Raw genomic sequence first — 22,533 nt, forward strand, 5'->3', positions numbered from 1 at the left:
CTCCCAGATGTGGACCTGATGGCGTCTCGACACAATCACAAGGTTCCGGTCTTCGGAGCAAGGACAAGGGATCCTCAAGCAGCATTGAGTCAGTGGAAACAAAGGCTAGGGCTTTGCAAGAGCCAGTTCAGAAGTTGCTTCAGTCAGGAGTTATAATTCCAGTTCCTCTGGCACAACGAGGACAAGGTTTTTTCTCCAACCTGTTTCTAGTCCAGAAGCCAAATGGGTCGTTCGGGCCCATACTCAATCTCAAAGTGCTGAACAAGTACATTTGGGTGCCTCGGTTTCATATGGAGACTTTACGTTCCATTGTTTTGGCCATGGAGGCAGAGTGTTTTATGGTATCCCTGGATATCTAGGATGCTTACCTTCATGTTCCTATAGCATTGTCCCATCATTGCTATCTCAGGTTTGCTATCCTCCAGCAACATTTTTAGTTTCAGGCCCTACCATTTGGACTGGCCACAGTTCCCATAGTGTTCACCAAAATTATGGTGGTAATGGCATCTTATCTCCGTCGGCAGGGGATAAGGATTTTTCCATACCTCGATGAGTTGGTAATCCTGGCACAATCTCAGGAATTGCTTCAGTGTCAACTGTGGCAGACAATACCTTGTTTGCAGAGACACGGTTGGCTCATAAATTAGGCAAATTCGTCCCTGGTTCCGTCGCAATGGATGACTCACTTGGGGGCTGTGTTTTATTTGAGTCCTCAGACAGTAATTTTACCTCTGAACAAAATATCCAAAACTCAGTCAAGGATTCAGGGGCTGCTACACAGCCAAAGGGTATCCATTCATGTAGCAATAAGTGTGATGGGGTTGATGGTGTCGACATTCGACATGGTGGGATATGCTCAGTTCCACTTTAGCACTTTAGGCCTCTGCAACCTGGACAAAGGGAGACCCTTTTGGATAGCAGATTGGGAAATTCTGACAACGGATGCCATTTTTTCAGGGCTGGGGCGCAGTGTCAGGGAGGAGTTGCCTGCCAATAAATATTTTGGAACTTGGGCCATATATATGGCACTTATTCAGGCAAAAGACCTCCTTCAGGGGAAATCAGTCCAAATCTGCTCGGACAATGCAACGGCAGTAGCATCAACCATCAGGGAGGAACTCGCAGCCAAAACGCAACAAAGGGGGTAAGTCATACGTTAAAGTGGGCAGAACTTCATCATCCAGCCTTGTCCGCAGTGTTCATTCGGGAGTCCTAAACTGGGAAGCGGATTTTCTCAGTCGACACGCCATTCATGCAAACGAATGGCCTTTACACCCGAGGTCTTCCAAATTCTGGTAGATAAATGGGGGTTACTAGAGAGAGATCTCATGGCATCCCGTCAGAACAGCAAAGTTCCCGCATACGGTTCAAGAACAAAGGATCCGAAAGCGATCTTTGTGGATGCTCTGTCAGTGAGATGGTACTTTCGTCTGGGCTATGTGTTTCCACCAATCGCCCTGTTACCCAGGGTGATGAGAGAGGCAAAATGAGGAAGGGGCACCGTGATACTAATAGCTCCGGCTTGGCCCAATAGACATTGGTACACAGATCTGCAGAGGTTGTCGATGGATGCTCCATTCCTACTCCCTCAACATCCAGATCTACTGTCTCAGGGTCCTTGTTATCACAAGCACCTGGAGTGACCGCCTTTGACTGCGTGGCTCTTGAGACTTCCATCCTGAAAGCAAGAGGATTCTCACAAAACGTAAATCAAACAATGCTCAGAGCAAGGAAACCTTCCTCGGCTCACATTTATCACCGAATATGGCAAGCCTATATTCAATGGTGCAGTGACTGGAAATTTAATCCTAGGTCTCTCAGAGTTTCCAGAGTCCTAGCATTCCTTCAGTTAGGAATGAGCAAAGGTCTAAGGGTGGCTTCCTTGAAAGTGCAAGTGTCGGCATTGACTGGTTCCAAAAGAAAATTGCTGACCTACAGGATGTGCACACTTTTTTTCCCCAAGGAATGCTGCACATTCAACCTCCTACAGTGCCTTGGGACTGAAGTTTAGTCCTAAAGGCCCTTCAAGTTGCCCTGTTTGAACCACTAAGACGAGTTTTAAATGGTTGACTGCTAAAGCTTTCCTTTCTACTGGTAATTGCTTCAGCTAGAAGTTTTCGATTTAGGGGCTTTGTCGCCCTCCTTTTTCTGTGTTTTTTTTTTTTTTTTTAATCCAGATACCCAGATTTGGGGAGAATCGCTGAATCTTCCTAAGGTGGTGTCTAAATTCCACCTTAACAAAAAATTTGTAGTCCCGGCCTTCCAAGGGCCGGACCTTTCTGAGGGAGATGCAACGTTGGCTGTAGTCCATGCTTTAAGGATCTACGTGGATCGTACCAGTGCCATCAGAAAAACGCACTTTCTTTGTTCTCTGCGGATATCACGAGAGAGGATGGCCTGCTGACAGACAGACACTGGTGAGGTGGCTTCGAATGATGATTTCAGAAGCATATTCTTAAGCTGATCTCCCTGTTCCGGCTAATGTCTACTCACTCTACTTGTAAGGTAGGTCTATCGTGGGCAGCTCAACGTGATATGAACAGATATGTAAGGCAGCCACATGGGCTTCCAACAACACACTCATTAGACATTATAGAAACATAGAATTTGACGGCAGATAAGAACCACTTGGCCCATCTAGTTTGCCCTCTTTTTTTTTTTATTTTTTTTTTACCATATTTTTATCTCAAACCTTATTTGATCCTCCTTTCTTTGTAAGGATATCCTTATGCCTATCCCATGCATGTTTAAATTGCTCTGTCTGAGCCTCTACCACCTCTGATGGGAGGCTATTCCACTTGTCCACTACACTTTCTTTGAATATTATGCCTTTGATACCTTTTGCCTCTCTGAACACTGAATTCGGGCAAAGGATTCTCCTGTCCAATCAGGAGCGTCCCTACCACTAAATTGCTTTAGGACATCCCAATGTTATCCTGTGGATAACCTGTGGACCCTGCAGGAAAAATAATTGTTATGGTAGACTTACCGTTGATAACTATTTCTCCACAGGGATCCCACCCTGACGCACCTAATTTGAAGATCCTTTCACTTACTAACATCTTCCTTCTTGTACGAAAGGGTGTGCATGTGTGTTCTTCTTGCCTGATTAGGGCTCTCTATGATGCTCCTGCCTTGAGCTTTGGAAAACAACTGAATTGCCTGAGCTAGGAGGCGGGGATATAGGGACGGGCCTGTTGCATTCTGGGAGGCCGAACGCTTTGATCGTTGGGTGCCAATCCGCTGTCACTACCTCATATCCCAATGTTATCCTGTGGACTTAGGAGAAATAGCTATCAACGCTAAGTCTACCATAACGATTATATTTTTTAATACAATTTTCAAGAATAACTCAAAATGAAAGCTCTTCAAGCAAGTGATTCCATCATGATCCTACAATAAAACTTATGTGGTTTTATTAACAGTGAACATTTTTTTTTCATTTCAAAAATGTAATTCTTTTTGAGAAAAAAAAAAAATGTAAACTTGAATTAAAAAAAAAATAATAATCTAAAGATGCTGTTGTGTTACATCATATGAAAGCTCTTACAGAGATTTCAAATAATACCATGCCAAAGTGCAATTTAAAGCAAAATGTTAATAGCATTTTTTTTGTGAAACATTTTAAGCTTTATAGGTATATAACTTCAAAACCAGTGTGCACCCTGACAGCATTTATTCTAAATTTCATTACAATCTGAAATTGTCACTTTGGAACCCGTGTTGAATGGCCCCAATGTAAAGCAGCTAAACCCATCTAAAGTACTTGATAGGGCATCCAAATTTAAAATAATTTAGAGTTTGTATAAATCTAATTAGATTGCATGAGTGTGTGTAGCACATTGAAATGGGAAATCTCTGACCTATACAATGGCACCACTTGGTATGAAGCAGGGGAAGCAGATAAAATGCCGGTTGTCGGAATCTTGGCGTATAGGATACAGATGCCAAAATCCCGCAGGCCGATAATGCCGCCAGCCAGAATCCCGGCTCACCAGGGCTATTCCCACTCGTGGGTGTCCACAACACCCTCGAGCCCGCAAGGGGACTCTTAGCGCATGCTTTGCTGCTGGCATTCTGGCAGGCGGGTTGCCCCATATGGGATATTGACAGCTGGCATCCCATCCGCCGATAATGCGTATGTAATCCTGAAGCAAGAGGTAACAGCCATTTAATTCATGACTGTTGTATCGGTCACAAACCTTGTTTGATTATAGACACGTACATAAAAATGTTAAAAAATAAAATAAAAAAAAAGTGTGAGAATATTGAATTAATTTGATTTTGTGCTTACTGTTTTAACTCATTTGTTTTTGTTTTTATTTTACATTTGAAAATAACACTTTGTAAGACGCCTCATGCTAGGTTTCTAATGGTCTTTTCATACTGCAGTTGGCAGAGCTCAAGCAAGAATGCCTGGCCCGCGGTTTGGAGGTGAAGGGGAACAAGAGCGATTTAATCAACAGACTACAGGCATACCTAGAAGAACATGGTTGGGAAAAGTCCATTGTGTTTTTTTTTTTTTTTTACCTGAGCTTTATTAGCTTTGCTTAAATAGTCTGTGTAGACAGACAGCATGTCACTTTGACATTCTGATGATATTCTAACCACAACAAAATAACTTTATGCATGATTTACATAATTATCATTTTGGGTGTTGAGATTTTTTTTCTTTCTCATACATCCTAGAGGATGCTGGGGACAACTTCAGTACCATGGGGTATAGACTGTTCCGCGGGAGCCATGGGCACTTTAAGACTTTTCAAGGATGTGAACTGGCTCCTCCCTCTATGCCCCTCCTCCAGACCTGAGTTTAGAAAATGTGCCCAGGCAGACTGGATGCACTCCATGGGAGCTCTACTGAGTTTCTCTGAAAGACTTATGTTAGGTTTTTTATTTTCAGGGAGGACTGCTGGCAAGTCTCCCTGCTTTGTGGGACTTAGGGGGCAGAAGTAGGAACCAACTTCCTGAATAGTTTCATGGCTCTGCTTCTGACTGACAGGACACCATTAGCTCCTGAAGGGTACTGAACGCTAGCTGCGGCTATGTGCTCACTCCCACAGCCCGCCGTCACTCCCCTTACAGAGCCAGAAGACAGGTGAGTGTAAGAAGAAAAGGATCTTCAGACACCGTGACGGCTGAAAGGTACCGCGCAGCGGGCGGGAACGCTGCGCGCCATGCTACCCATCACACACAGGCACTGCAGGGCGCTGGGAGGGGGCGCCCTGGGCAGCATGAAACCTACTAAAACTGGCAAAAATAAGGGGCATAAGATGCTGAGGCACAGTCCTACCCCCGCCAGTATAAAAGTTCAAAAGATCTGAGGGGAAACGCGCCATTACGGGGGCGGGGCTTCCTCCTCAGTCAGCCAGCACACTGCTCAGTGCCATTTTCTCTTCCTCCAGGCTGCATAGAAGAACACTGGTCCTCCTCCACTGCTGAATGAAGTATCAGGGTGCTAAACGGGGGGCACAGTGAAATTTGGTTTATATAGATGGATGGATAGAGAGAGAGAGAGAGAGAGAGAGATATATATATATATATATATATATATATATATATATATATATATATATATATATATATATATATATATATATATATATATATATATATATACACACACAGGTTGAGTATCCCTTATCCAAAATGCTTGGGACCAGAGGTATTTTGGATATCGGATTTTTCTGTATTTTGGAATAATTGCACACCATAATGAGATATCATGGTGATGGAACCTAAATCTAAGCACAGGATGCATTTATGTTTCATATACACCTTATACACACAGCCTGAAGGTCATTTAATACAATATTTTTAATAACTTTGTGTATTAAACAAAGTTTGTGTACATTGAGCCATCAAAAAACAAAGGTTTCACTATCTCACTCTCACTCAAAAAATTCCGTATTTCGGAATATTTGGATATGGGATACTCAACCTGTATATATTTATTAGTGTGATTATAAAAGCGCTACAGGTCTGTGGGCATTTTGTGTTACACAGACATTTTATTACCGGCACTGGGTTGTGAACTGGCAAATCCTATCCGTGTCCTTCTGACAGACTTTACTGTGGGTCTGTCCCCTATAAGTCCCGGAGTGTCTGTGGTGTGATTGTGCACGTGTGTGACATGTCTGAGGCAGGGAGCTCTTCACCTGAGGGAGCCATTTTAGGGACACAGAGTTGTAATGTGGTAGCACTGCCGACACACCATGAGCCTGAATGGGTGAAAGAATTACATGATAGTGTGAATCATAAATCAGTGGAAGATGTGATTTTTTTTTTTTTTTTTAGTTCTGCTTTTTCATCCACAGGCATCACCTCTGGGTCACACAAAAGACCATTTGCACAAATAGTACAAACTGATACCGACACGGACTGATTCCTGTGTCAATTCCAGGGGAATAGATCCTAAATTGGCAAAAAGCATTCAATACATGATTGTTGCTATAAGGGAGGTTTTGGAAGTTACGGAAGCCCCTCCGTTACCTCAGGAGAAGGCTTATTTTTATAAAGAAAATTAATGTAACTTTCCCTCCTTCTCACAAGCTAAATACTCTTTTTGAGGGAGTTTGGGCAAACCCAGAAAATAAATTTCAGATTCCCAAAAGGATTCAGGTTGCTTATCCTTTTCCTGTCCTCTGCCGGGAAAGGTGGGAGTCACCCCCAGTTTTAGACAGTGCCCTGTTATGGTTAACAAAAAAGGTGATTCTCCCTGTACCTGGGACGGCTTCACTAAAGGAGCCGGCAGACCGCAAGTTGGAGACTACATTAAAATCTATTTATGTGGCCAATGGTACACTGCTCAGGCCCACCATTGCTTGCGCGTGGGTGAGTAGTGCTATCGAAAAATGGTCAGATAACTTGTCATCTGAAATTGACACGATAGATAGAGACGAGATACTCCTAAAATTAGGTCATATCAAAGACGTTGCTGCATACATGCTAGAGGCCATGAAGGATATTGGGCTTTTAGGTTCAAAAGCCGCTGCCATGGCAGTCTCGGCTAGGAGGGCGTTGTGGATTCGCCAGTGGAATGCTGACACAGATTCCAAGAGATATAGGGAGGCTTTCCCGTATAAAGGTGAGGCCTTGTTTGGATATCGGCTGGATGCGTTGGTCTCTGCAGCTACTGCAGGTAAGTCGACATTCTTGCCTTATGCTCCAGCACCGACAAAAAAAGACGCATCACTCTCAGATGCAGTCCTTTCGGCCAACAAAAATAAAAAGGCCAAAGGTTCCCCCTTCTTTGCGGTAGATGGAGAGGACGAGGAAAAAAGTCTGCAGCGTCTCCCGGATCGCGGGAGCAGAAGTCCACCCCTGCTTTTGCCAAATCTGCAGCATGACGCTGGTGCTCCCTTGCGGGTGTCCGCTCGGGTGGGAGCACGTCTGAAACTTTTCAGTCAGATCTGGGCTCAATCTGGCCTGGACCCTTGGGTTTTGCAATTGGTGTCCCATGGATACCAGCTGGAGTTTCAAGACGTCCCCCCATGCCGATTTTTCAAATCGACCTTGCCAGCTTCTCTTCCAGACAGAGAAGTAGTAAAGGCTGCAATTCAAAAATTGTCAGGATCAAGTCATTGTCCTGGTACCCTTGTCACAGCAGGGAGGAGGTTTTTATTCAAGCCTCTTCGTAGTTCCGAAGCCGGACGGCTCGGTCAGACCAATTCTGAACTTAAAATCTCTGAATCTCTACCTGAAAAGGTTCAAGTTTAAGATGGAATCTCTGAGGGCAGTGATTTCCAGTCTGGAGGAAGGAGATGTCATGGTGTCGGTAGACATAAAAGATGCCTACTTAAATGTTCCCATTTATCCTCCACATCAGGCTTATCTGAGGTTCGCGATACAGGATTGCCATTACCAGTTCCAGACGTTGCTGTTTGGACTCTCCACGGCACCGAGGGTATTCACCAAGGTGATGGCAGAGATGATGGTCCTCCTTCGACAACAAGGAGTCCATATAATTCCTTACCTGGACGACCTTCTGATAAAAGCGAGATCCAAGGAACGGTTGGTGCAGAACATTACACTCTCCCTGTCAGTGCTCCAACAACACGGTTGGATTTTGAATTTTCTAAAGTCACAGTTGGAACCAACAACAAGATTGTCTTTTCTGGGGATAATACTGGACACAGAAGTTCAGAGGGTATTTCTTCCAGTGGAAACAGATCTGGAGATCCAGAAAATGGTCAAACAAGTTTTGAAACCAAAGAAGGTAATAAGTAATACCCAAGGGTATTCGGGCGCTAAGAGGCGAGATGCTCAGCTAAGCAGCAGCCAATATTTTAGAGGGAAGTCACTCCCAATGTATTACACTGAAAGAAGAAAGGAAGGAAGAACAATATCAATAACAATATCAACAAGAGGAAAGAACAATATCATTCACTAAATGTGTAAAATTTTAAGACAATGTATTAAAAAAACAATAACTCATTAAAAAACAGCAATATTCTGTGTAGTAATATTATGCCATGTGCATACATAAAAGGATAGAGTTTACCCAGAGTGTTGGTTCAGGACATATGTTATATAAATTCTGTAGGATCCGTTCCAGGTATTGCCCTTAAGTGATGTAAATGTCCAGTTATAATCCACTATGGAGAGTCCCTTTTAGATGGTGTTTAGAGAGTCCAATAAAGATTCCATATGCCGCTAGAGGATTAAATAGAATGTCCCATAGATGAGTACCTCATGCAATGCGGTGATTGGATGGTGCCTCTCTAGAACTCCTCTGGATAGCTGGAGAATACTGAGGGCTGGTTCGGATCCAATTGAAGATTGTCCTGCTCCAAGGGGTACATTCTGACGCGTTTCGCTGCATAAACCTTGCAGCTTTTTCAAAGGTGTACTGTAATATCTGGGTTTGGGCTTTATATACCCTAGACAAAATGGTGGCTTAATTGGCACCTGGATGCACATTTCCTGTTTATCACACACATCTCTTTCTAGTGATTAAAACTACTACAATATATATAAGAGACAGACCTACTTATATATGTAAACCATTGGTAATATCAAACTTTTATTTCAAATCCTAGTAAGTGCTTTTTATTTATTTAATTTCTTAATATGGAATGTATTGGTCCAATCAGGGGATTTGTTTACTACAATGTAGTCACGGAGACCATTCCCAAAGTTGTTTCATAGGTTGAATTAAAGGTCATGTGATCGATGTTTGTCATGTGGTTGATGTCACATGGTCAGCATTCATTGTGCTTCCAAACTGTGTAATTATACCAGGTGCTTCAATCTGGGTTTAGGGGTAGCAGCTGCTAATAGTTTGCTGCATCTTTCTCCATTCCTGCCCCCCCCATGATTATGATGCTATGTGAACCTAGCGTTCACTCCCGGACCGTTGTCATAGCAACGAGAACTGGAAGTGACGTATTGTCCTGAGTAACCAATAACCATTCACGAGCCGTCGTCATAGTAACGCGGCTCGGAATGGACGTTCTCCCTTGTGACTCGCCACCCCAGCTCGTCGGACGGAAGGCGCACACCTCCCTCCGTCTGTCGCCATGACAACGCGGCCCAGAGCAGCCACGTCCTCCCCGGCCAGGCAGCGTGATCGCGTAAACGGAAGCTTACCCGTCACTCCCGGCCGGTAACCATGGCAACCCTCTAAAGCCATGTACTTTATATTACACATTGTAAAATGTATTTGCAGCACGATGGCACCGTTTCTGAGAGCCTGATCACATCATATTTAGCTATTAGAACACGTATAAAGAAAAGCAGATCTTTATCATATATCACTTATAGATGTGCTTAATTATTCTTAGTGAAAATAACTTGTTATAGAGATCTGAATCAACTTGGCGATACCAATAAATTCTTTCTGTTACTGACAAACTTAGAGGTAAAAAAGGAAGGACTAAGGAGAAGTTCAAAGGTGAAAAGAAGCAGCAAAAGAAATTGAGTGAGGATATTAAAAACTTGATACCTAGTAATTAGAAATTACTAGAGACAGAGAGGGAGTTTGTATATGTCTATAATGGATTATTGTTGTTGGAAAGATGTTAAATCCAAAATAATGTCAATTATATTAGATGATCATATTCAATTCCACTGCCTCGTTGAGGCCATCTGGATGTATAGATCCCATCCTGAACATCCAGTAGACCTCCTGTTGACACAATTTTTTGAAACGGTCACCTCCCCTATTTGTCATGGGAATATGTTCTATCCCTATTATTTTGAGGCTTTTTGGATCCCCATTATGATGGTCATTAAAATGTTGGGAAACACTATGTGTAGATACTCTATTTAGAATGTTTCTACGATGCTCAAGAAACCTAATCCGGAGTTTTCTAGTGGTGCGGCCTACATAATAAAGGCCACACCCACATTGAAGAATATATACAACATATGTCGAGTTACAGTTGATAGGACTTCTAATTTCGTATTGTTTTTCTCCTTTATCAGTTTTTACATACTGTGTTTTATCTATATATTGACACGTAATACACCTAGTACTTCCACATTTATAGAAACCCATTATTGGTGGAAGCCAGGGTTCTCTAATGGTATTGGTTTTCTTCTCTGGCCTTAAATAACTGGGTGCAAGGGAGTTCTTTAAGGATCGCCCCTTCCGAAAAATAAATGCTGGTTTAGTTGGGAGAACATCCCTTAATAGATTATCTTGTTTTAATATACTGTAATTTTTCTTAATGATGGATTTTATTTTGGGGCAGTGATCATTATAAGTAGTGATGAAAGCTAGGTGGTATTCTTTATCCATTTCAGAATTATTATTCGATCCCCTTTCTTTAGACAATGTCTCTATCTATCCCTCTCACTTCTTCCAATGTCTTATATAGTAAAGGTGTGGGGTATCCTCGTTGTTCAAAGGAATCTATCATATCTTTGGCTTGTAATTCAAAAGACTTTAAATCAGAACAATTTCTTCTGGGGCGTATCAGTTGGCTCCGGGGTATACTTTTTTTCCAAGGTGAATAATGTGCACTGGAGTAATGGACATAGGCATTTGATCCTACCTCCTTAATATGATTAGTGGTATGTATTTGTCCATTTTCATTCCGGGAGTGGACAACTGGGAAGCAGACTTCCTCAGCAGACACGATCTCCATCCAGGAGAGTGGGACCTCCACCAAGAAGTCTTCGCAGAGTTGACAAGTCTTTGGGGAGTTCCTCAAGTAGACATGATGGCATCTCGTCTCAACAAGAAGCTTCAGAGATATTGTTCCTGGTCGAGAGACCTTCCAAGCAGGAGCAGTGGATGCACTGGTGACCCAGTGGGTGTTTCGGTCGGTATAGGTCTTCCCTCCTCTTCCACTAATACCAAAAGTTCTCAAAATAATAAGAACAAGGGTTCGAGCAATCCTCATTGCCCCAGACTGGCCAAGGAGGGCTTGGTGTCCATATCTTCAGGAGTTACTCATGGAAGATCCTCGGCCTCTTCCTCCTCGCGAGGACCTGCTCCAGCAGGGGCCGTGCGTATATCAAGACTTACCGCGGCTACGTTTGATGGCATGGCTGTTGAGCGCCGGATCCTAGCCCGAAAGGGGATTCCTATGGAATTCATTCCCACTCTTGTTCAGGCCAGGAAAGGAGTAACGTCAAAACATTACCACCGTATTGGAGAAAATGTGTCTTGGTGTGAATCCAAGAAGGCTCCTACAGAAGAGTTTCAGTTGGGACGTTTTCTCCATTTTCTGCAGGCAGGTGAGGATGCGGGACTAAGATTGGGTTCAATCAGGGTTCAGATTTCGTCATTGTCAGTTTCTTTTAAAAACAATTGGCCTCCTTTCCAGAAGTTCAGACGTTCGTGAAAGGGGTTCTGCACATCCAACCTCCATTTGTGCCTCCGGTGGCACCATGGGACCTTAATGTGGTATTGCAGTTCCTTCAATCGAATTGGTTTGAACCTCTACAGGAGATAGAATTGAAGTTTCTCACTTGGAAAGTGGTCATGCTGTTGGCCTTGGCATCCGTGCGGCGGGTGTTTGAGTTGGGGGCCTTGTCTCACAAGAGCCTTTACCTGATCTTCCGTGAAGATAGGGCAGAGTTAAGAACTCGTCAGCAATTTCTTCCGAAGGTGGTTTCGTCTTTCCATATAAACCAACCTATTGTGGTGCCAGTGGCTACTGACACCTTCACTGCGTCAGTCTCTTGATGTGGTCAGCTTTGAAAATTGATGTCGCTAGAACAGCTTGGATACGGAAAACAGAGACTCTGTTTGTACTGTATGCTCCCAACAAGATTGGGTGTCCTGCTTCTAAACAGACCATTGCGCGCTGTATCAGAAATACGATTCAGCACGCTCATTCCACGGCAGGATGGCTGATACCGAATTCGGTAAATGCCCATTCTACTAGAAAGGTGGGCTCATCCTGGGCGGCTGCCCGGGGGGTCTCGGCATTACAACTTTGCCGAGCAGCTACTTGGTCAGGGGCAAACACGTTTGCAAAGTTTTACAAGTTTGACACCTTGGCCGATGAGGACCTAAAGTTTGGTCAATTGTTGCTGCAGGGTCATCTGCAATCTCCCGCCCATATTGGAGCTTTGGTATAACCCCATGGTACTGAAGTGGACCCCAGCATACTCTAGGACGTTTGAGAAAACAGGATTTTAATACCTACCGGCAAATCCTTTTCTCCTAGTCCGTAGAGGATGCTGGGCACCCGACCCAGTGCGTACTTTACCTGCAGTTGTTAGTTTGTTGTTACACGAGTGTTGTGTTACGATGATTTTCAGCATGTTGCGGCAATTGTTCATGCCTGTTGGCGTGTATAAGTTGAATGCCATGTTGTGCGGCATGGTTGAGGTGTGAGCTGGTATGTATCTCACCTTTTGTTTAAAACTAAATCCTTTCCTCAAAATGTCCGTCTCCCTGGGCACAGTTCCTATACTGAGGTCTGGAGGAGGGGCATAGAGGGAGGAGCCAGTTCACACCCTTGAAAAGTCTTAAAGTGCCCATGGCTCCTGCGGAACAGTCTATACCCCATGGTACTGAAGTGGACCCCAGCATGCTCTACGGACTAGGAGAAAAGGATTTACCAGTAGGTATTAAAATCCTGTTTTTTCATGTCATTGATCAGTATGACAATTAGGCATGCATAGTTATTATGCAGAATTATAGGCTTAAGATAATTTGATAACGCTTGAATCTGCCTGTGATAACCTAAACAAAGTCTAAATATGGACATGATGGGGAGCCAAAGCCATCTTTTCAACTAAAAAAAATCTAGCTTTTCCTTTCTTGCAACAGAACCCATCATTTTCCAAACATACAATAATGCACCGGTTGGGGGTAATCTTAGTACCCCTGTGTGAGTATTTTACAATATTAATAGAACACAATTGTATATTCATTATTGTGAGACACTAAATTACAGATTCGTTCTGATCTTTTGAGAAACTAGATTACTGATTTCCACTCGGTTATTTTCAATCAGAATCTCAGAAGAGCATTGCCACCTAGAAAAACTCTAAGCAGTTTGTATTAACTTATTTTCTCTTACGTCCTAGAGGATGCTGGGGACTCCGTAAGGACCATGGGGGTATAGACGGGCTCCGCAGGAGACATGGACACTAAAAAGAACTTCAGATATGGGTGTGCACTGGCTCCTCCCTCTATGCCCCTCCTCCAGACCTCAGTTTGATACTGTGCCCAGAGGAGACTGGGTGCATTACAGGGAGCTCTCCTGAGTTTCCTGAAAGAAAGTAATTTTGTTAGGTTTTTTATTTTCAGGGAGCCTGCTGGCAACAGACTCCCTGCATCGAGGGACTGAGGAGAGAGAAGCAGACCTACTTAACTGCTAGGCTCTGCTTCTTAGGCTACTGGACACCATTAGCTCCAGAGGGAATCGGAACGCAGGTCTCTCCTAGCTGTTCGTCCCGGAGCCGCGCCGCCGTCCTCCTCACAGAGCCGGAAGATAGAAGCCGGGTGAGTATGAGAAGAAAGAAGACTTCAAGGCGTCAGAAGACTTCGGATCTTCACTGAGGTAACGCGCAGCGATAACGCTGTGCGCCATTGCTCCCGCACAACACACACACGGCAGGCACTGTACTCTTATATATAGTGCAGAGCCCATATATGTCCTGATTTTGGCAGACCAGAGGTATAATTGCTGCCCAGGGCGCGTGCCCCAACCCCCCCCCCCCCCCCCCCCCCCCGCGCCCTGGGCAGCAATTATACCTCTGGTCTGGCAAAATCAGGACATATATGGGCTCTGCACTATATATAAGAGATCCCCCGCCAGTGTTTGAAAGAAATCGAGCGGGACTGAAGCCCGCCGCTGAGGGGGCGGAGCTTGGTCCTCGGCACTCACCAGCGCCATTTTTCCTCACAGCACACGCTGAGAAGCTGGCTCCCCGGACTCTCCCCTGCTGAACACGGTGACAGAGGGTTTGAAAGAAGAGGGGGGGGGGCACATAATTTGGCGCAGTGTATAATATATATATTTTTTTTACACATACACACATACACACACACACACACACATACACACACACACACACACACACACACACGTATTAAAAGCGCTATCTGGGTAATTTTTTCCCCTGGGTCATTGGTGCTGGGGGAACGGTCTCCAGATAAGGGAATTCCCTGAGTGTGTGGTGTGTCGGTTCGCGTGTGTCGGCATGTCTGAAGCGGAAGGCTCTTCTAGGGAGGAGGTGGAGCAAATGAGTGTGGTGTCTCCGTCGGCAACGCCGACACCTGACTGGTTGGATATGTGGAATGTTTTAAATGCAAATGTGAATTTATTGCACAAAAGGTTGGACAAAGCTGAGTCCAGGGAGTGTACAGGGATTCAAACCCTGCCTTTCACCATGTTGCAGGGACCTTCTGGGTCTCAAAAGCGCCCACTATCCCAAATAGTAGACACTGATACCGACACGGATTCTGACTCCAGTGTCGACTACGATGATGCAAAGCTGCAGCCAAAATTGGCTAAAAGTATTCATTATATGATCATTGCAATAAAAGAGGTGTTGCATATCACAGATAACCCCTCTGTCCCTGACACGAGGGTGCGCATGTATAAGGAAAAGAAACCTCCGGTAACCTTTCCCCCATCTCACGAGCTGACCGAATTATTTGAAAAGGCTTGGGAATCTCCAGACAAAAAACTGCAGATTCCCAAAAGGATTCTTATGGCGTATCCTTTCCCGACTAAGGACAGGATACGGTGGGAATCCTCCCCGAGGGTGGATAAAGCGTTGACACGCTTATCCAAAAAGGTTGCGCTGACATCTCAAGTTACGGCAACCCTCAAGGATCCTGCTGATCGCAGGCACGAGACTACCTTGAAGTCTATTTACACACATACTGGTAACTTACTCAGACCGGCGATAGCGTCGGCTTGGGTTTGTAGCGCTGTAGCAGCGTGGACAGATACCTTATCTGCTGAAATAGATATACGCTGGATAAGGAAACCATTTTATTGACCCTGGGTCATATTAAAGATGCTGTCCTATATATGAGAGATGCTCAGAGACATTGGCCTACTGGGTTCCAGAGCCAACGCTATGGCGATTTCGGCTAGACGAGCCCTATGGACCCGACAATGGACGGGCGATGCCGACTCGAAGAGGCATATGGAGGTTTTACCTTACAAGGGTGAGGAATTGTTTGGGTAAGGTCTCACAGACCTTGTTTCCACGGCTACGGAAGGTAAATCAACTTTTTTGCCTTATGTTTCCTCACAGCCTAAGAAAACACCACATTATCAGATGCAGTCCTTTCGGTCGCTTAAACCCAAGAGAGTGCGTGGATCTTCCTTTCTTGCCAGAGGTAAGGGCAAGGGGAAAAAGCTGCCAACCACAGCTAGATCCCAGGAGCAGAAGTCTTCCCTGGCCTCTACAAAATCCACCGCATGACACTGGGGCTCCGCTGAGGGAGTCCGCCCCAGTGGGGGCACGTCTTCGACTTTTCAGCCACGTCTGGGTTCACTCACAGGTGGATCCCTGGGCAATAGAAATTGTTTCCCAGGGTTACAAGCTGGAATTCGAAGAGGTGCCTCCTTGCCGGTTTTTCAAATCTGTCCTACCGGCTTCTCCCCCAGAGCGGAAGATAGTGTTAAATGCAATTCAAAAATTGTGTCTTCAGCAAGTGGTGGTCAAAGTCCCCCTGCTGCAGCAGGGGATGGGATATTACTCAACCCTGTTTGTAGTCCCGAAACCGGACGGTTCAGTCAGGTCCATTTTGAATTTAAAATCCTTAAACCTATACTTAAAAAGGTTCAAGTTCAAGATGGAGTCGCTCAGAGTGGTCATCGCCAGCCTGGAAGGGGGGGGATTATATGGTGTCCCTGGACATAATGGATGCATACCTTCATGTCCCCATATATCTGCCCCATCAGGCGTTCCTGAGGTTCGCTATACAGGATTGTCATTACCAATTTCAGACGTTGCCGTTTGGGCTTTCCACGGCCCCGAGAATTTTCACAAAGATAATGGCGGAAATGATGGTGCTCCTGCGCAAGCAGGGTGTCACAATTATCCCGTACTTGGACGATCTCCTAATAAAAGCGAGATCGAGAGAACAGTTACTGAACAGCGTATCACTCTCCCTGAGGGTGTTGCAACAGCACGGCTGTATTCTCAATATCCCGAAGTCACAGTTGGTTCCAACGACTCGATTGCCTTTCTTAGGCATGGTTCTGGATACAGACCAGAAAAGGGTTTATCTTGCGACGGAAAAGGCCCAAGAACTCGTGTCTTTGGTCAAGGACCTATTGAAGCCAAAAAGGGTGTCTGTGCATCACTGCACTCGAGTTCTGGGAAAGATGGTGGCGACTTATGAGGCCATTCCATTCGGCAGGTTCCATGCGAGAACTTTTCAATGGGACCTTCTGGACAAGTGGTCCGGGTCTCATCTACAGATTCATTAGATGATCACCCTGTCCCCCAGGGCCAGGGTATCTCTCCTGTGGTGGCTGCAGAGTGCTCACCTTCTGGAGGGTCGCAGGTTCGGCATTCAGGACTGGGTTCTGGTAACCACGGACGCGAGCCTCCGAGGTTGGGGAGCAGTCACACAGGGGAGAAACTTCCAGGGTCTCTGGTCAAGCCAGGAGGCTTGTCTTCACATCAACATACTGGAGTTGAGGGCCATATACAACGGCCTTCGTCAAGCGGAGACTTTGCTTCGCGACCTACCGGTTCTGATTCAGTCAGACAACATCACTGCAGTGGCTCATGTAAACCGCCAAGGCGGAACAAAGAGCAGAGTGGCAATGGCAGAAGCCACCAGGATTCTTCGCTGGGCGGAAAATCATGTAAGCGCTCTGACAGCAGTCTTCATTCCGGGGGAGTGGACAACTGGGAAGCAGACTTCCTCAGCAGACACGATCTACATCCAGGAGAGTGGGGACTTCATCAGGAGGTCTTCGCAGAGATTGTAAGTCAGTGGGGACTGCCTCAGATAGACATGAAGGCGTCATGCCTCAACAAAAAGCTAAAGAGGTATTGCGCCAGGTCGAGGGACACTCAGGCGGTAGCAGTGGACGCCCTGGTGACACCGTGGGTGTTCCAGTCGGTCTATGTGTTTCCTCCTCTTCCTCTCATCTCCAAGATATTGAGAATCGTAAGACGAAGAGGAGTACAGGCAATTCTCATTGTTCCAGATTGGCCTCGAAGGGCCTGGTATCCGGATCTGCTGGAAATGCTCACAGAAGATCCGTGGCCTCTTTCTCTCAGAGAGGACCTGTTACAACAGGGGCCCTGTCTGTTCAAAGACTTACCGCGGCTGCGTTTGATGTCATGGCGGTTGAACGCCAGATCCTAGCGGAAAAGGGCATTCCGGATGAGGTCATTCCTACTCTGATTAAGGCTAGGAAGGACGTGACTGCGAAACATTATCACCGTATTTGGAGGAAGTATGTCTCTTTGTTTGAGTCCAGGAATGCTCCTCCGGAAGAATTCCATCTGGGCCGTTTCCTTCACTTCCTACAGACTGGAGTGAATTTGGGCCTAAAATTAGGCTCCATTAAGGTTCAGATTTCAGCCCTATCCATTTTCTTTTAGAAGGAATTGGCTTCTCTTCCGGAAGTACAGACTTTTGTGAAGGGAGTGCTGCATATCCAGCCTCCTTTTGTGCCTCCAGTGGCACCCTGGGACCTTAACGTGGTGTTGCGGTTCCTTAAGTCTCACTGGTTTGAGCCTTTTAAAACGGTGGAATTAAAGTATCTCACTTGGAAAGTGGTCATGTTGTTGGCCTTGGCACCGGCAAGGCGAGTGTCTGAATTGGCGGCTTTATCTCACAAAAGCCCCTATCTGGTTTTCCATGTGGACAGAGCAGAGTTGCGGACTCGTACTCAATTTTTGCCCAAGGTGGTTTCATCTTTTCATATGAACCAACCTATTGCGGTGCCTGTGGCTACGCGGGACTTGGAGGATTCCGAGTCCCTTGATGTGGTCAGGTTATTGAAAATGTATGTAGCCAGAACGGCTCGGGTGAGGAAAACGGAGGCTCTGTTTGTCCTGTATGCAGCCAACAAGGTTGGCGCTCCTGCTTCTAAGCAGTTTATTGCTCGCTTGATCTGTAACACGATTCAGCAGGCTCATTCTACGGATGGATTGCCGGTATCAAATTCGGTAAAGGCCCATTCCACTAGGAAGGTGGGCTCTTCTTGGGCGGCTGCCCGAGGGGTCTCGGCATTGCAGCTTTGCCGAGCAGCGACTTGGTCGGGTTCAAACACCTTTGCAAAGTTCTACAAGTTTGATACCCTGGCTGATGAGGACCTCATGTTTGCTCAATCGGTGCTGCAGAGTCATCCGCACTCTCCCGCCCGTTTTGGAGCTTTGGTATAATCCCCATGGTCCTTACGGAGTCCCCAGCATCCTCTAGGACGTAAGAGAAAATAAGATTTTAAACCTACCGGTAAATCTTTTTCTCCTAGTCCGTAGAGGATGCTGGGCGCCCGTCCCAGTGCGGACTACATTCTGCAAGACTTGTATATAGTTTCTGCTTACATAAGGGTTATGTTACTGTTTTGATCAGTCTGGGGCTGATGCTGTTTTGTTTCATACTGTTGACTGGTTCGTATATCCATGTTATACGGTGTGGATGGTGTGGGCTGGTATGAATCTTGCCCTTAGATTAACAAAAATCCTTTCCTCGTACTGTCAGTCTCCTCTGGGCACAGTTTCTCTAACTGAGGTCTGGAGGAGGGGCATAGAGGAAGGAGCCAGTGCACACCCATATCTAAAGTTCTTTTTAGTGCCCATGTCTCCTGCGGAGCCCGTCTATCCCCATGGTCCTTACGGAATCCCCAGCATCCTCTACGGACTAGGAGAAAAAGATTTACCGGTAGGTTTAAAATCTTATTTTAACTAATTTGCAATCAGATATCTTCCATTTAGTTCTGTAAAATGTATGAAATATAGCTACCTCATTTTAGGTGACAAATCATTTTTGTATGTACATTGCTTCCTGGAGACTGGGGTTTGCGTTTGTGCCACTCCTAGGGTTGATTGGTGAAGCTAAGCAATTATTCTGTATTTCATCTGAATGGTCTGTCCACCTCGACACTTTTTTACTGTAGTTTATTGCTAGATACCTCTACTAATTAAACTCTACAGGCTCAATTTCATTAGATGCCATAATTTATGAACCGCGAATAAGTGTTTGTTGCCTTTACAGTAGCTCCGGACTCACTAATTGTTAGTGTATGTATAGCCCATTAGTGCTGCATACAAAAATCAGTAAGTCCGGTACGAGATTTGGCTCACCACTGTAGCGAGTTCCATTGCCGATGTTCATCCACCCTACTGCAACAGAAACCCATGAATTGAGCCCTATGGGTGCTTGTTACAGAAATGTAGAGAGAAAGGATAGTATATAAAGATTGAATCTATTCCAAAATAGTTTGTACATTTCTAGAAAAATGTAAACCATTTGCCATTCACCAGTGTGAATGCACATCTGAAGGCATACAGTAATGTGTGGGTGTATATGTATATGTGTGTGTATGTATGTATGTATGTATATATGTATGTATATTTGTGTATGTATGTATGTATGTGTATATATATATATATATATATATATATATATATATATATTATTATACACACATATATGTGTGTTCTCTTATGCTATTTTTTTTTTTTTTTTTTTTTCTAAAGCTGAAGAGGAACCCAATGAAGAAGATGTGCTAGGAGATGAAACCGAGGTAAATAAAAAAATCAGCAATTGTAAGTAATTTCTTAGCACCACATACTGTAAAGGTTCACCACTCTTAACAAAAGCGATGCCCATTTTATATTTCATATTTCAGAAATAAAATGATAAAAATGTAAACCTCTTTATGACTTGGCGTCATCACCAGAATTCCCTGGAGGAAGCTCACTTAGAATAATACCCCAACAATATTAGATCAAGTGTAACATCTATCATGTAAACTGCTCTAAATGCAGGATTACCAGGATCTCCGTTATTATGTAGATGAGACGTCTCAGACCTTACCTTTATGGTAATGCTTGTCCAAAGCATAACCCTTCCAGCATTTCTTGAGATCTCTGCCTTAAGTCCATGAAATTTCATTAGTTTATTGGACATTTTTCAAACCTAAAATGGACAGGTGTAGAAGTTGCTCATGGCAACCAATTCAGCTTCTACTGTAGCTTTCATTTTGTAGAAGGTTGAGTATCCCATATCCAAATATTCCGAAATACGGACTTTTTTGAGTGAGAATGAGTTAGTGAAACCTTTGTTTTTTGATGGCTCAGTGTACACAAACTTTGTTTAATACTCAAAGTTATTAAAAATATTGTATTAAATGACCTTCAGGCTGTGTGTATAAGGTGTATATGAAACATAAATGAATTGTGTGAATGTAGACACACTTTGTTTAATGCACAAAGTTATTAAAAATATTGGCTAAAATGACCTTCAAGCTGTGTGTATAAGGTGTATATGTAACATAAATGCATTCTGTGCTTAGATTTAGGTCCCAACACCATGATATCTCATTATGGTATGCAATTATTCCAAAATACGGAAAAATACGATATCCAAAATTCCTCTGGTCCCAAACATTTTGGATAAGGGATACTCAACCTGTACTATATAAATTATAGTGAGAAGCGGAGTGGTTGCTATGTGCAACTTCTCCATGTGTTCTCGTAAGGGGAAATGTATCAAACCTTCTAATGTGTCTGGATGAGCAACAGACATTCCTGTTTTGGGATACTCTCATCTGGATCCGCTACACAGTCAGGTGACCCAGTTTTTCTGTTTGTGTCTATTATAGCAAGTTTCATTGTTGATGTAATAATGTTACATGGGAATAGTCTGTGTGCATTCTGTACACACATCCACTACACTAGTCTTATTTACTACCATTTTTTTTATTTTGATTGTACAAATAAACTGCTAGTGTCCACACTGTGTGGGTCATAAAATGTATCTATCTGAACACAGGGAAAACATTTTTTTATTGTGACAAGTGTCCCTCTGTTAATTTAAGAAGTTTGGATACAAGTGTGTGTATACATTTTGTGTTTTGTCTATGTAAAACATACACCGGCCTCGTTTAGAGGTGCTGAGTCGGATCCCGCTGACAGGACAACGGTCCTGAGGGTCAGTGTACCGCAGGCATTGCGCTCTCGCGCGCACACCCGCAGCACGCCGTACACCCCCAGTACAGAGCCTGATTGTCGGCAGAGTGGTGAGTGACAACCGGTGACCCCACTAGGTGGGACGACCCGGTTCCTATGTGCAGCATGAACGTGGGGCAGGCATATGGATGCCCCTGGCGGTGATCCAATAACCCCCCCCCTCCCCCGCGCAGACTGGCAGCGATAGTGAAAATAGGTGATTGTACCATATTTTGCACACTTTGGGGAAATTTGCCAATATAAATATCAGCATAGCTCTGGCGCCATTGTAAGGGGATGGAGCTTCCTCAGACCGGGACCGGCGGCTCCTTGGCGCCATTTTATGCATACACAGCATGGCCAGACACTGTTACAGGGGTGTAGTAAAGGGGGAGAGCCTGCTAATAGAGACTTATTAGATTAGGCTCCTCAAGCACTATATACCAAATTACCTTACTTCTAACTGTATAATTGTTGGTTCTCAGGCTGGTGCTGGTCCCTCCTCTGAGTATCTCCACACACAATAGTCTGGGCAGGCTTGCTTGTATCTGTTGTTCTCTGTGTTTGTGTGTGAATGTATATGTCCTCTGTCAGCATGGTGAAAAAAGCCGAGTGCACTAATTGACACAACAGGTTTTCCCCCCTCCTCTGCAGATTCTCTCGTGTGAACAATGCAGTCAGCCCTCACAAGATAGTGGGGCTTCAGGGGGTGATTTGCAGGAGCCTGCTTGGCCCAGCTTTATGAGATCTATGATGGCTGACATGTCAAAAGAACTGACTACTGCTAGACAAGAAAGCCAGCAGTTACAACAATCTATGGCTGCTCTGACAAAATATAGGGTAGACAGTAGACGTTTCTCCTCTATATCAAATTAATTACCCCAAAAAAGGGGGTTACCTGATATCCTCTCAGAATCCGAGGAGGAGGTACCAGAGGTAGAGGAGGGGGAAGAGCTGGAA

At 44.6% G+C, this 22,533-nt stretch overlaps 1 protein-coding gene across 3 annotated transcripts in view; it reads left to right on the forward strand.

Annotated features, from left to right (window-relative positions):
• SARNP (SAP domain containing ribonucleoprotein) overlaps nucleotides 1–22,533 on the forward strand; it is a 248,429-nt gene that overhangs the window by 49,803 nt on the left and 176,093 nt on the right. For all 3 annotated transcript variants that reach the window (XM_063952582.1, XM_063952583.1, XM_063952584.1), the window contains exons 2-3: nucleotides 4,393–4,492; nucleotides 20,101–20,147. In XM_063952582.1, coding sequence (XP_063808652.1) covers nucleotides 4,393–4,492; nucleotides 20,101–20,147 — 147 coding nt within the window. The remainder of the gene's footprint in view (nucleotides 1–4,392; nucleotides 4,493–20,100; nucleotides 20,148–22,533) is intronic.

This window comes from Pseudophryne corroboree, chromosome 2, assembly GCF_028390025.1.
Source record: "Pseudophryne corroboree isolate aPseCor3 chromosome 2, aPseCor3.hap2, whole genome shotgun sequence".
NCBI classification, from domain to species: domain Eukaryota; kingdom Metazoa; phylum Chordata; class Amphibia; order Anura; family Myobatrachidae; genus Pseudophryne; species Pseudophryne corroboree.